Source organism: Fusarium flagelliforme, assembly GCF_020744385.1.
Source record: "Fusarium flagelliforme strain FIESC 12 MPI-CAGE-AA-0113 chromosome Unknown B0J16scaffold_4, whole genome shotgun sequence".
Classification (NCBI taxonomy): Eukaryota; Fungi; Ascomycota; class Sordariomycetes; order Hypocreales; family Nectriaceae; genus Fusarium; species Fusarium flagelliforme.
This window is the reverse complement of record NW_025763506.1, coordinates 792,251-805,493: the sequence shown is the minus strand read 5'-3', so window position 1 is coordinate 805,493 and position 13,243 is coordinate 792,251. Positions and strand designations below refer to the sequence as shown.

At 47.7% G+C, this 13,243-nt stretch overlaps 5 protein-coding genes across 5 annotated transcripts; 3 read left to right on the top strand and 2 right to left on the bottom strand.

Moving 5' to 3' along the window:
• Positions 1-348: 348 nt before the first annotated feature.
• On the top strand, positions 349-2,164 carry B0J16DRAFT_340535 (major facilitator superfamily domain-containing protein). The gene has a single exon (XM_046127697.1). The coding sequence runs from the start codon at positions 355-357 to the stop codon at positions 1,867-1,869; it is 1,515 nt and encodes a 504-aa protein (XP_045982466.1). The 5' UTR covers positions 349-354; the 3' UTR covers positions 1,870-2,164.
• Positions 2,165-2,195: 31 nt separating this feature from the next.
• B0J16DRAFT_398326 (uncharacterized protein) lies at positions 2,196-4,207 on the bottom strand (the record flags this gene model as incomplete). The annotated part of the gene is made up of 4 exons (XM_046132386.1): positions 2,196-3,104; positions 3,560-3,723; positions 3,780-4,091; positions 4,144-4,207. 4 exons carry the CDS (start codon positions 4,205-4,207, stop codon positions 2,196-2,198), a joined length of 1,449 nt encoding a protein of 482 aa, XP_045982465.1.
• Positions 4,208-7,341: 3,134 nt separating this feature from the next.
• On the top strand, positions 7,342-8,675 carry B0J16DRAFT_267320 (Metallo-dependent phosphatase-like protein; the record flags this gene model as incomplete). Its single annotated transcript, XM_046123442.1, has 2 exons — positions 7,342-7,486; positions 7,537-8,675. 2 exons carry the CDS (start codon positions 7,342-7,344, stop codon positions 8,673-8,675), a joined length of 1,284 nt encoding a protein of 427 aa, XP_045982464.1.
• A 426-nt stretch (positions 8,676-9,101) lies between these two features.
• Positions 9,102-11,372, bottom strand: B0J16DRAFT_398325 (uncharacterized protein; the record flags this gene model as incomplete). The annotated part of the gene is made up of 3 exons (XM_046132385.1): positions 9,102-10,702; positions 10,749-10,936; positions 10,999-11,372. Coding segments are annotated over 3 exons (2,163 nt in total), but the record flags the coding sequence as incomplete, so codon positions are not given.
• Positions 11,373-12,153: 781 nt separating this feature from the next.
• Positions 12,154-13,242, top strand: B0J16DRAFT_398323 (uncharacterized protein; the record flags this gene model as incomplete). The annotated part of the gene is made up of 1 exon (XM_046132384.1): positions 12,154-13,242. The coding sequence occupies one exon, from the start codon at positions 12,154-12,156 to the stop codon at positions 13,240-13,242; it is 1,089 nt and encodes a 362-aa protein (XP_045982462.1).
• Between the last annotated feature and the right edge of the window lies 1 nt (position 13,243).

Below are 13,243 nucleotides of genomic sequence, written 5' to 3'. Positions count from 1 at the left end.
CTTCTTATACATATATAATTACTACTAATGCATTATGCTTCTGGAATTTTTAAGCTTAAAACGCAAGAATAAGGCTAACGGCTGTAACGTTCACTCTGCAAACCTACACTCCATTCACTGCAGAGCAGCTCGGCTCTAATTCTGAACTCCATGACCCAACTCTGTAGGCCTTATTCCTCCTCTGACTCACGCTCACAACCACTGTAACAATGATGCTCGAAACGGTAACTCGGTGTAGATAATGCCGATGACGGCACCGATACCTCCGATCGGCGCACCCCGCAAACTAGACGGATATTAGGCAATTGACCATGCGATCACATCAATCAATATTTTCTCACCTCTCATCTTCAAATGGCGACGCAACGAACCTCTGTTGCTAAAACAGCTGGCTGGCTATACCACGAGTCCGGCATCTCAGCCGTCTACGGCGCTGGCAAAGATGCATGGCTACTCATCCTCTCGCGAACATGTCGCATGTTTGCCTTCAAGGCCGTTACGCTCACGATAGCGCAGTTCTTTTCGGAGTTGGGCTTTTCGGATTTTCGGATCGGGTTGTTTATGAGTTTGACGCTTTTGGGTGATGTTGTTCTTGGGTTGGTTGTTACGCTCATGGCTGATGGACTTGGGAGACGGAGAGTACTTGTTGCTGGTGGTGTGTTGATGGCTTTTTCGGGTGTGATTTTCTCTATCTTTGAGAATTTCTGGATTCTTCTTTTGGCTGCTGTTGTCGGAGTTATCAGTGCCAGTGGTAGTGATTTCGGTCCGTTTCGAGCTATCGAGGAATCCATGTTGTCTCACATTACAAGCTCCAAAACTCGAGCTGATGTCTTGGCTTGGTATGTTACCAGTTCAAGTCTCGGCGCTGCAGCAGGGACAGCATTGGCAGGTCGATTTGTTGAGACAATGACTGAAAGCAAAGGCTGGAACCTTGTATCGGCGTACCATGCTACCTTTTGGGTATACATCCTGATGGGTGCATTGAACGTCCTGTTTGCCTTTGTCATGAGCAACAAGACTGAGGCGGATCATGATGATTCTTCGGAGGCTTCAGATGAGCTGGCTGAGGGACTTCTTCGAGACTCTATGGACGAAGACGAAGATACTAGTCGTCGAACATCTACCGCTTCGAACCCTCCACAACACGCCAGTCGCTTTTCGCGTGTCTCATCAGGCACAAGATCTGTCATGTACCGCCTTTGGTTCCTCCTTACTATCGATTCCTTGGCCGATGGCATGGTATCGGAATCTTTGACTACGTACTTCCTCGACACCAAGTTTTCGCTGTCGAAAGCCAGACTTGGCGATATCTTCTCAACAGCTCAGATTCTAGCCACAATTTCCACCGTCTTCGCTGGACCTCTAGCTCGACATCTGGGACTCATCAACACCATGGTTTTCACTCATCTACCTTCTTCAATCTCGGTACTGTTCTTCCCTTTCCCAAGTGGTGTCGTCATCACCGTCATACTGCTGTTCATCCGCATGGGTCTCAACAACATGGACCAAGCACCGAGATCTGCGTTCATCGCGGCAGTGGTCAAACCTGAAGAGCGCACTGCCGTCATGGGTATCACGTCTACACTTCGAACTTTGGCTATGGCTACTGGTCCTTCGCTGACAGGTGGTCTTGCTGAGAGTGGGAAGTTTTGGATTGCCTTTGTTGTTGGCGGTGTGCTGCGAATCATGTATGACCTGGGACTGTGGTTCATGTTCATTAACATGAGATTGCACAGTCATGAGGCTCCGCAAGAGGAGAATGTGGCGAGGGGACAGTCGATTGACGAGCAAGATGTTGAAATGCTTCGACAGTCTATTGAGACTGAAAGTTCCGAAGAGGAGGAAGAAGGACATGCTCACGGAAAGTAAAACAACGGGGGAGGTTGGTCAAGGAAAACAAAGTTGAAGTAAGCTGAGGGGCACACGGTTATTTTGATAGCCAGCCTAGGTGGGTAACAGAAGAAATATCCTCTACGACTTAGGCTACAGAAATAAAGTAGCCTAAATGCTAGCCTAAGTGACCAAATTATTTCGTCCCTTATGCTTTCGGCGGTCAATTCTTCTGACACCCCGCGGCCAGCGCATATACAGGCTTTTAACAATTGCATGCAAAGATAGATTGTTTTGATTACTAAGTATCTAAGAACAAGAAATAAGAATACTGAAACCACTCCCATGATTCAACCTACTCAAGCTCATCCACTGGCGCGAACTGGCGGTAGTGATAAGTTATGGTTCTCGATAATGATGTCCCACAATGCCGATAGCTCTCCATTAGGCAGCTTATCGTCCTCCTTGATGCGTCGAATATCGTGGAAGAAGCCGTCTCCTTCAGTGCGCAAGCCTCTTGGTATAGTCTCCATATCGGGAAAGTTGAAGAACGCCACGATGGAAACTTTGACCTCATCTCCACTGATATCAACATCATGAAAAGTCGGGAGAAACTCATTCGCCCAGCGATAAAGCGTCGAGCCACCCATCATAATCGTGCCCTTGTAGCCAGGGAAGCGAACCGTCCCGTCGAGATCATAGACACGAAGTCCAGGTCCATTTGTGATGAGTGCAGACAAGAGGTTACCATCAGGATGAAGGCCAATTCCTCCAGGAGCGCCAGCATGAGGCGTATACTTGATAGCGCGATACCGAACAGTGCATCGTTGCACCATGGCTGCATCGATACCAACCGCCATACTGGTCTTTACTAGTGCACTGTCCAAGGAAGCCTTCAGACAATGCATAGAGTCTCGGATCCGTGTATCATGTAATGCCTGAAGGCCAGTAAGACCATCCTTGAGATCACCGTCAAACTTGGCGATGTCATCCTCAGAGTCTAGAAATGGATGGCCTATACCATGACTCGCGAACCAGCACGACTTGCGCCATACAACCTTCTTGTCCGTTCCTTCATAAGAGAGAGAATGATCAAGCTCAGTCAAGTAAGAACCAAGGTCGTTCATGGCTTTTTCGGTACGTGCATCCTCTTGGGATGTCCATGGGACGACGTATTCTTTTCCAGCCTTGAAGGCATCCTGTATGTCTGCGAAACCTTCTTTTGCTGCCAGAACGTGAGAATTAGAAAGTGGTTGAATGAGGTAAAGTACATACTGTTGTCCCCGTATTGGAGGTTACTGTTGGGTATAATCGGCTCATCGAGACGAAGGCCATGGTTTGGACTAGTGGTAATCGCAGACATGTTTGCTTAGACGCTTGGAATATTGAGTCTAAAGAGAGCGTCTGGGGGTGAAGGAGCATTAAGTAACAATCAGCTGGGCTTCAAGTCACTGAATCACTTTGCATGGCTGAGCCTTGAGTCACTGAATTTCTTTTATGCATGTCTCGTTAAGTCACTCTACCCTATCCGTGACTGTCTCACTGCATTGTCGATCTGTTTTCGTCCAACGCCACATCATACCGCCCCGCCGCCAAAACCTTGAGGAAACACCAATGCAATACTGCATAACTAGTGAGGTCTTACAGTGTACCCTGAAGATCGACATCGGGCATTGTCGAAGCGGCTGTAACCCCGTCCCTACCGCGCCTCGGCAATTTCACCTAGCACCGCATCGATGTTGTCCATCGAAAGCGATCGTATATGCAGCTCCCGACCCACAAACAACTTTGCTAGCCTTGGACAGCGCGTAGACATCTCCGCTTCCAGTTGCTCCTTTGTGGCTGCCTGTGCGTTGTCTGGTGTTCCGTATTGCAGAAGCCAGATTTGTTTGTCTGGATGGCGGTCAGTATCAACATCATAATGTCTCGGATTTCAAGTCCTAACTCACCACTTCGGAGACTCATCTCCCACTCCCAACGATGAATATCATCCATATTCGAAAACCGATGCCAATCGCCAGGTGCAGCCAAGATGATAATTTGAGAAACTGACAAGAATGTCTGAGATATTCTCTTGGTGACTTCCCCAGCTTCGGTGCTTCTTGTCATTTGATGCTGGTCAAGCCATACACGGCGTGTTTTCTTCTCAATCATCTCGGCTACTAAACGTGCCATAACCCTGCCTCTTTCGTAGAGATCTGGTGATAACCATCTGTAGAAGATGATGTAGTCGTATTCATATGCTTCCTTTACTTCCACAGCTGCATTTCATGTTAGTTAAGTAATTTGGCTCAATAGTGGATTGCGACTTACTTGAATAATGTTTGATGGAGGGCATGTGGGCCTCCACGACCGACGTTGGCATAACACTCAACATTGTGAATGCGTATTTGATGGTATCGTGACAGCAGGGTTTAGCCCAGTGCGTTCTTTATAAGGAACAAAAGAAGCAGTTTACGAAAATAATTCACTTCAACAGCGGTGTGCAGTGTTTGTGATCTTGTGTCTTGTGCTTCTGTGATCCGAAACACTTGATCGAGTCGGTCTGGATCACGCTGTGCAATTTACAGGGTCTTTATTCAGAAACATCAGATGTATTAATAATGACAGAGAGTAATTGCATAGCTACACAGTGGCGCTCGTTAAGACTCGGGTATTAAGCTTGCTTAGCTGTTCATCCCCGGCGAACCAAGTCATACTGCATATTCCCGAGACCGGCAGATCAAGGCAAGACTTTTTGCATGACATCAACATGCTCTCTCTTCGCGCTATTGGTTACACCCTTTATTTCCTCAGCACGGGGATTCGCAAGACGCGCACGATCAATTGCTGTTTCGAGCTTCTTGTTGTCTTACTTGCGCGCTATAAGCAGCCACCTTCAGCTGGAGCGGGTAGGGCCGCGGGGTTGGACCGCTGGTTGCAGCTCTACACGATTTCGGGTATAGCGTTGCACACAAGATCGGCAATTGAATCTGATTTGAAGATGTATCCAAGATCTACATACGGGGACTCGGAGTGTTCAATGAATATTAATTGGAGGATAGGCTAGGTACAAGAGAACTCTATTGTAAATAGCAGATCGAGGTATAGATCTTCAACCAGAACCGAAGCTTATCTCAAACCAAGGATGCGTTCCTCAGGGTATCAGAAGAATTGGCCCCTGGAGGCATAAGGGACGAAACAATTTGGTCACTTTATACTGGCCTAGATCAGTAACTAGGCTACTTTGTCATTGTATCCTAAGCCTTAGAGAACAAGTTTTCTGTTACCTACCTGGCGTTCTGTCTAATCAGCTGTCGCATGCGAGGTTCCTGTATTGGGAAAGGCAACTGATAGGACCAAGAGTTATTACGTGACCGGTCAACCTTTCCAAAACAGTGATCGGGGCTTTTCTCTAGCTCCGGCAGAATCGTAGATTGAAATGGAGAAATGAGAAAGCCGAGATAGTTTAAACTAAGGATACTTTCGGCGCAACTTCCTCTTGAAGCGGATGACAGGTCCGGTCGGGTACAATACTACTTGGATGAGACCCGATGGAGATTGCAAATCCCCTTTCTTGAAAGCGAGGGTTGGCTATCAAGTAAGGCAGAGTCTAAGAAGAGACACAACTTGGTGCAACAACGTTTCCCCCACCTCCGATCAAAATTCCGTCTTCACTCTATCTCGCCTCCCACATCACGTCTCATATTCATTACCCACCACGCGTCGTCCAAGTTCATTACCTTTCTTGAAGATCTCTCCGCTACCTTAACTTTCCGTGAGGTCTTATTATTCATAAAGGCACCCTGGGCATATGTAGGTGTCATAAAGAAAGTACAGCAACGTTGAAAGCTATTCACGGACTTGTCGCATTGATCACGCTGCACGCGCCTTTGTTCACTCAAAGGACAAGCTGATACATGTATCTTCAAGAATACGGAGCTACCATGAAGTACTCCATCATCAGTAAGACACAGAAGGAAGTGGCAACACCTCTGTGGAGATAGAATCCAGGGCCGATGTATATTCAACATCAATGGCGGTGATTGATTGGTATCAACGCTACGGATTCTCATGGAGATAATGCCAAGAAGATCAACGCCTACTAGATGCAGTGCTCTGTTATGGATGATAGTAGAGATAGAAAAATCACGGATGCTGGCCTGGTCATGGTATTGCCTAGATGTATAGCTTGAGTAAAACTGCATATTTTAGCATGGCGAGCAGAATAGCGGTCTGCTTTTGTTTATATATGTATGCTTGTCGCTAGAAAGAGGAATTCTAATATCCCGGACGTCTGGTCGTCTGGTCAATTTGCCATGGAGAGAAACAATGTCTTGGTCAGGTGTTGGCGGAGGTACGAAATTCCAAGCAAGTGCCGTCTCCCAAAACAAATCAGGGCTAGCTTTCGGCTTATGCAGGTTATACTTCCCGTGCACATCTCTCCCCGTCTCAGCTAGATCATCGCAGTACCCCTCTAGACGTCCATTGCTGCTTTCTGTGTAATTTATCCGAAAGTTAATTACATAGTACCGTTGCCCAAAACCAAAAGCGATGTTGCCTAACGCAACACTAGCCCTGATGTGTTTTGCAAGCCGCTACAGTGCCATTACGAGACATTGCAAATGAAGAAATCTCTCACGTGCGAAAAAGAGCGAATATTGTCAGTCTACTAAGGAACAGGCCAAGCTTTCCCAGCCGCGTGGATCAGTGGATCAATCCATTGCCCACCTGGGAATCTACACGCGTGCTCTGTTTCCCCTTCAAGCATCAATGACCTCTAGCAGACAAGCTAACAACAAACTCGTACGAGAGCAATTTGCTTAGCTAATTGTTGACGCCGACACTGACGCGGCAGTTGAGCAAATATTAATGATCAGACCAAGGCATTGGTTGCTTTGAGTTGGCGCTACAGAAGCTTAGTTTGACGGGATGACGACTCCTGCTTGTGCTCGGGCCGTCTCAGGTCTCGGATTCTCCCACATCCCACACCTTCGGCTCGGACCCGAAATCGATCGGTCAATTAATACGAGTCTGCAAGAGTTGCAGTTGGGATATGGCAAGTAAGGCAGATCGCCAAGATCAATTCATATCGGGAGTTTTACAACAAACTCAAATCTATAAACCTCATTAGGGACATCTTACCCCAGGTCTTTTTAAAACACTATACTCCCGCTTTACCCGCATCTTGCTTTTCAGACAGGCTAACGAGTTAGATAATTGCTTTTAGATTCGGAGGAAAAAAGAAAAGGTGCCACGAAATTAATGGCCCTGTTGGCCACGGACTCGCCTACGCGCGCTGTCCACGAAACCTGCTACCATGCCCCTCTTTAAACTCCCCTTACCTGCAAGCCTAACTTCTCTGGGCATCGTGAAGTTTTGGGCTTCATTCAGGAATTCCATGGGATGACGCATTGATGCTTGACTCTGCATGCTCTTAAACAGGCGATGAGCCGTGATGGATGTTCATCCCCAGAACGATCATCACGACTATCAACAATTGTTACAGTGGGTATTGCCACTTTATTTACAATGAAACGACATATCATTACTATAGCTTCCCTTGTGGCGCTCGGTTATGGCGCGGATGTGGACAATTCTAAGCTTGATCCGTTGCAGTTCAAGAAGGATGGCACTTTCCAGATTGCCATCTTCTCTGACATGCATTTTGGACAATGTGAGCTTCCTCAATTGGCCACCGCTGACATACGGCTGACATGTGAATAGATGAATCATCAACAGGTCCTGAGCAGGATCGTCACTCAGTGGAGGTTATCAGCAAAGTGCTGGACTACGATAAACCAGATCTGGTAGTCCTCAATGGCGATCTTATCAACGGTGACTCAACGTGGAAGCATAACAGTACACATTATGTCGACATGATTGTTGAGCCCATGGTAAACCGCAGTCTTACCTGGGCCTCTACCTATGGAAATCACGACCACAACTACAACATCGCTGGCGATGGAATTCTTGAACGCGAGCAAATGTTCCCTGGAGCGCGTACTCAGAAAATGGTCAACACGACGAAATCCGGTACAACCAACTATTATCTCCCCGTCTACGCTTCCGACTGCAAGAAGACTTCCGATTGCAGCCCTCAGCTTATCTTATGGTTCTTCGACAGCCGTGGCGGAAACTATTATCAGGGAAGCTGGCAGGAGAATTGGGTTGACCAGAGTGTTGTGGACTGGTTCAACGAGACCAACACGGATTTGACGGACAAGTACAACAAAACCATTCCTTCACTCGCTTTTGTCCACGTACCTCCCAACGCGACAGTCGCTCTTCAGACCGAGCTTGGTATTCGCAAGAATTATCAGCCAGGCATCAACGATGATCCTCCGGTGCCCCAACAGGGTTACGGATGGTGCGCAGACGGAACCCCTACTTACGACTGCCCATATGGTGGCCAAGATATTCCTTTTATGGAAGCGTTGGTTACCATTCCTGGAATCATCGGCCTGTTCTACGGCCACGACCACGGAAACACATGGTGCTACCGCTGGGACAAGAAGCTAGATGGAATGGACATCGAAGGCAACGGCATTCACCTCTGCTACGGACAGCACTCAGGCTACGGTGGTTACGGCGATTGGATCCGAGGTGCACGAGAAATCGTCGTTACAGAGGACATGTTGGAGAAGAGCGAGGTCCAAACATATATCCGCCTCGAAGATGGTGATGCAGTGGGTAACGTTACGCTGAACTCGACTTTTAACGACAATTATTACCCTGCCACGCCGAATACCATGACCTATATGTCGGATGATGCGGATGATGAGAGTGGTGCATTTGGTCTTTCGAGTTGTTTAGAGTTTGCTTTGGGAGGATCTTTGGCGGCGATGGTTTGGTTGATGCTTTGAGAATGTTGTTTATACGATTCATGATTATCTGAGATACCCATGCTCTAGTTTTGTTATGTAAATATACCATATGTTGATTTATAGCCAATACAGATCTTTCATGCATGCCACGAAATCATCTGGTTCTATCAGTCTGGGGTATCTCTTTGATACCCCGGCCGTGCACATCCCGCACCTTCAGTTGCCTAGCTAATCAGAAGCCTAATAGATGAAAACAGATGCTTGATTTCCTAAGAATTTACTAAGAAGTCTAAGTATTTATGATGACGTGATGTTAGTGGTGCGGGATGTGCACAGCCGGGGCATCAAGGAGACCTGATGTGCCACGCTATCTGCATCATTATAGCTTCTGTTAGCAAGGTTTCAGATCGTTCCATAGTCTGTGTTCTCCTTGGCCTGGAACTGATCATCTCTTCGACCTCCCTTCATGTGTCTACCCCGACCAAACCTTAGCTGTAACTCCTCGGGACGATCTAACGCTGTTGAAGTTGACGTGTTACCGTCAATAGCCTCGACCCAGCCAATCTGGTTCGTAGGAACCCAAGTTCTGATACCCGCCGAAGTATTCTCCAGTCCATCTTCACCAGTCTCTCCAGGGCGGTCCGAGTTGAGACCCAGAGTAAGCACTTCAGTAATGTTCTCCCAAGCGTCACTCGTTCTTCGATGCCATACCACCCAGACCGAATGGCTCAGCGCGATGACAGTATGAGTTAGAAGGACTGCAATACAGAAAAAGTCAAACCAGCTCTCGGCGGACATGGCATAACCGTGTAGTTCCATTTGCATATGGAGCTTGGCATTCTTGGCCGAAGTTCCTGAGTCGGGGGTGTTCTTTGGGCCACCAATTGTGACTAGAGTTCTGGCAGATGTCTTATTCCATGGCGCTGAGACGAGGGGTTCGAAAATGGAACTATAGTTCGTAGTGTGCCAACTAGATGATCGTGAAAGGCCATCAGTGACAGTAACCGCCAAAGCAAGCTCCCGCATTAAGTTCGCGTCGATATCACCTAGTGGGCCATCAGAAGCCGCTTCCAGTATACTCTCGATCGTTTTCTGTTGTCGAGTTCCATTATTCTGGCCGATCACTGGTATTTCGGCATTTAACGCGCTGAGCCACCCAGCAGTAATGTTGATGCGTCTCCAGGTCCCGTCATTCGGAGGCCTAAATCTTCCCCAACCATATGCCTCGACATCGACCTCGCTGTCCACTGTAGAACGAGGTTGATCGGCGCTGAAGTCATACTTGACGCTGAGAGGGTCTTCTGTAATCTTCGTCTTTCCTTTGGCCCATCTCCCGTCGATGGAACACCCTTGCAACTTCCACCTTCCATTATTTTCGCCATCGGAGCTGAGGAGCAGCAACCCCACAGAACTTGCTTGGTTTGGGACTGGTGGTAGATCGACTGGCTCCACCATGATATTTGTGTTTGCTGGAGTGTTCATCATCCCAATCACAATGTTTCTCACATCGTATGTTTGGAACCAGACAACTTCTCCCCCAGGTGTGCCCTCCCGCGATTGCAGGCTATACTCTGGAAGCATAGGGAAGCTGGCTATGGTAGTTGTATTCTTCTGGTCAACAGTCTCGGCCAGGTCATTGCAGAATACTCTTGCCGCAGGAAGCTCAGTCTTGACGCTGGCCGTGCGGCTCGAGGCGTAACGGAGAAGTTTGGGATTTGGGTGCATGATTGGGCTGGCAATAGATACCAGGTAGTTAAGTGCTGCTACCCAAAGACTGACGGAAGCCGCATGCAGGATGGCGGTGGGGACGTGAGCTGTACAGGCCCAAGTCTCGACAATGTAGGTGGTTGATTCTCGAACTCGAGCATGAACAGTTTTGTAAAGGTCACCATCGGATATCTGCAAAGCTACCCGTCCCTCTTGGCTTCTCCCTCTTCTGTTGATAAAGGTTTGGTGGATTGATTGGTAGCCATTTGCAAGACATCGAGAGTTGTTAAGCCAGCTATACCCACTGCAGTTCACGGTCGGTACGTCGAGAAAGTTAGGCCACATCTCTTCCTTCGTTCCTGGACACCATCAGCTCAAGCTATGTATCTTCTTTCTCCTACTCACCATTCAGGTAGAAGTTAGCTCCTCCAGCCTTCCATTCAATCTCTCTAGGAATCATCAACACGGCAGTTGTCGGACCAGCAAGGACAGCCAAAATACCTGAGATGATCAACAGCCCAAAGATGCTGGCCTTTCGAAGCATGGCTTCTTCGTATTGAGTAGATCCCCAGAACTCTTGAGACCAAAAGAAACTACCACTTATTAGCAAGGCCACTGAAGCATGAGGTATTTATTTTACCTAAGAGAAGTAAACTTGAATCCTGCACCCAGCAAACCAAGTGGTAAACCCGGGCCAAAGACAAGCTCCGATCTCAAAACGTGGAATATGACGGTTGAGAGACTCGCTACCACGAGTAGCTCTTGTACTTTTGCGCAGATCTGCAGTATACCCATTTTCATGTCGTCGCTGTTCTGGAAGGACTGCAGCTCAGCACCGATAAAGTAGCTTAACAGATTGATGGTGATGAGAATTAAAGACACGCAAGACGGAAGTATGTGTACTCCGCATCGTGCGAGAGCAACCTTTCTGGACATTGTAAACAGCCTTTTGGGCTCTTCGGGGCCTCTGGTGATTGTTGCGATACCAAGACCGACGGCGCGTAGGAGCGTTGAGCATCTGTTGACAATGCGGCGATATGCCAGTGCAGGGAAGTCCCATACTGTCTTCAGCACTCCTTTCATGACTAGCATGAACTTGGCGATGAGTTTGTTCATTATGATGATGTTGTTAAGGGATAACTTTGCAAATCATGGTGGAAGATTGAAATCAGGCTGTGGGTTGAAAATGAGGCTGTGATGGTAGTGAGCACCTTTGATCAACCCCTGATATCTTTCAGAATCGGCCACTAACGGCATTGTCTCAGAATGGAGTATTCAATCCGATGGAACAATGAGCCGCATTTCCGTTGTGCATAGCCTCCCATGGTCACGCATAACATGCCGCAGGATGTCAGAAGAATTAGTCGTCAGAAGGATAAGAGACGAAATAGTTTAGTCATTTTATGCTAATTTAGATGAGAATCTATACTACTTTATGTTGGTAGCCTAAGCCTTAGAGGACATTTCTTCTGTTACCCACCTAGACATGCTCGTTGATCAGAAGGTAGAGGTCGATAATTATCCAATAATCTTATCAGGAAATATGTGGTAAGACGGCACAGCCCTGCTCGCACAATCAACTTACTTGGGTTTAGCGTCACTCTTTTGTCGACGCTGTCAGAAAGCGTCGATCTCGAGCAATGATCCTAATTGGGAATAACCTCATTTCAGCGCTGCAGTTGGTGATGGAACAAGATGTAATAGACTATCGCTGTGTTCGAGATAAAAGGTCGAGGATCCTCTCTAGGAAGACCGCTTTTTGTATCTTCATCATCCAAACCTCAGATAATTCACAATCCCTTCAGAAACAATGTACTCCGACGAAAAGAACACCCAGCAGCATCAATTGCTTGTTGAACTACCAGGCGATATGCATCATCGTGGCAGCTATGACCACCAAGGTGCTCCTCCATCCTACGAAGAACTCATGCCGGCGACTTCTTCACAAACCTCCATGACTTCAACCCGTCCTATCCTCCTTCCCGCATCATCAATCACAGGTGGTCTGGAAGCCACACCTCCATTCATCAGGGCATATCCTCCCATCCTTGGCTCATACGGAGTATCCTCCTCCGAGTTCATGACCATCGTGGATTCTCTTAACATCGCCCACGCCGAGCCCGCACCTCTCAAAGCAATACAGCTCGCCAGCGATGGTGTAGGCTTTGTGCCAGACCCTATTTGTCAAAGCGTTTCTCTAGGTCTTGGACTTGCAGCGGGCACCGCTACAGCCGCATCTGCAATCATCAGATCAAAACTTGTGCTAGACAGTGCGAATCGGGATGTCTTCGGGCCCAAGGGTTTGAAGATGGAGATCGTGAAGGATACGAAGGTTATGCAACGACTCGGCGCTACAGCTAAGAGTCTAGATCCGCTTCAAAGACTGCAAGAGCTCAGCCCCTACGTTGAACCGTTATCTTTCGATGTCGAGCCTCCAACTAGACACAACAATGTGGTAGATCGCATCAGCGCAAAGCAAGCGTCCATGAAACAAGCCAAGAAAGCGAAAAGGAAGCAGAAAAAGGAGGACAAGCGGCTACACAAACGAGAGGAGGCTGCTACAAAGTACAGCTACCCGATTGCATCCATTGAAGAGCGCTATGACTCCGACACGGAAGATCGTCTGAAGCTCGGAGCCAAGATCGTTGGTCTGGAGTATAAGATCTTGGACATCATCGCCAAGGCGGATGAAAAGCTTGAACATGCGAGTGGTAAGAAGGTGGAGGAGATTGAGAAGAGGCGAATGAAGGATATAGAGGAGGTCGAAAAAGACCGAGCGAAGTTGGTCGAGAAGCACGACAAGGCTATGGCTAAATTGGAGAAGAAGTCTGAAAAGAGAGAAGAGAAGGATGAGAAGAAGGTGTCTAAGCTGGAATGGCTCATTATTTATAGCGTTTAAA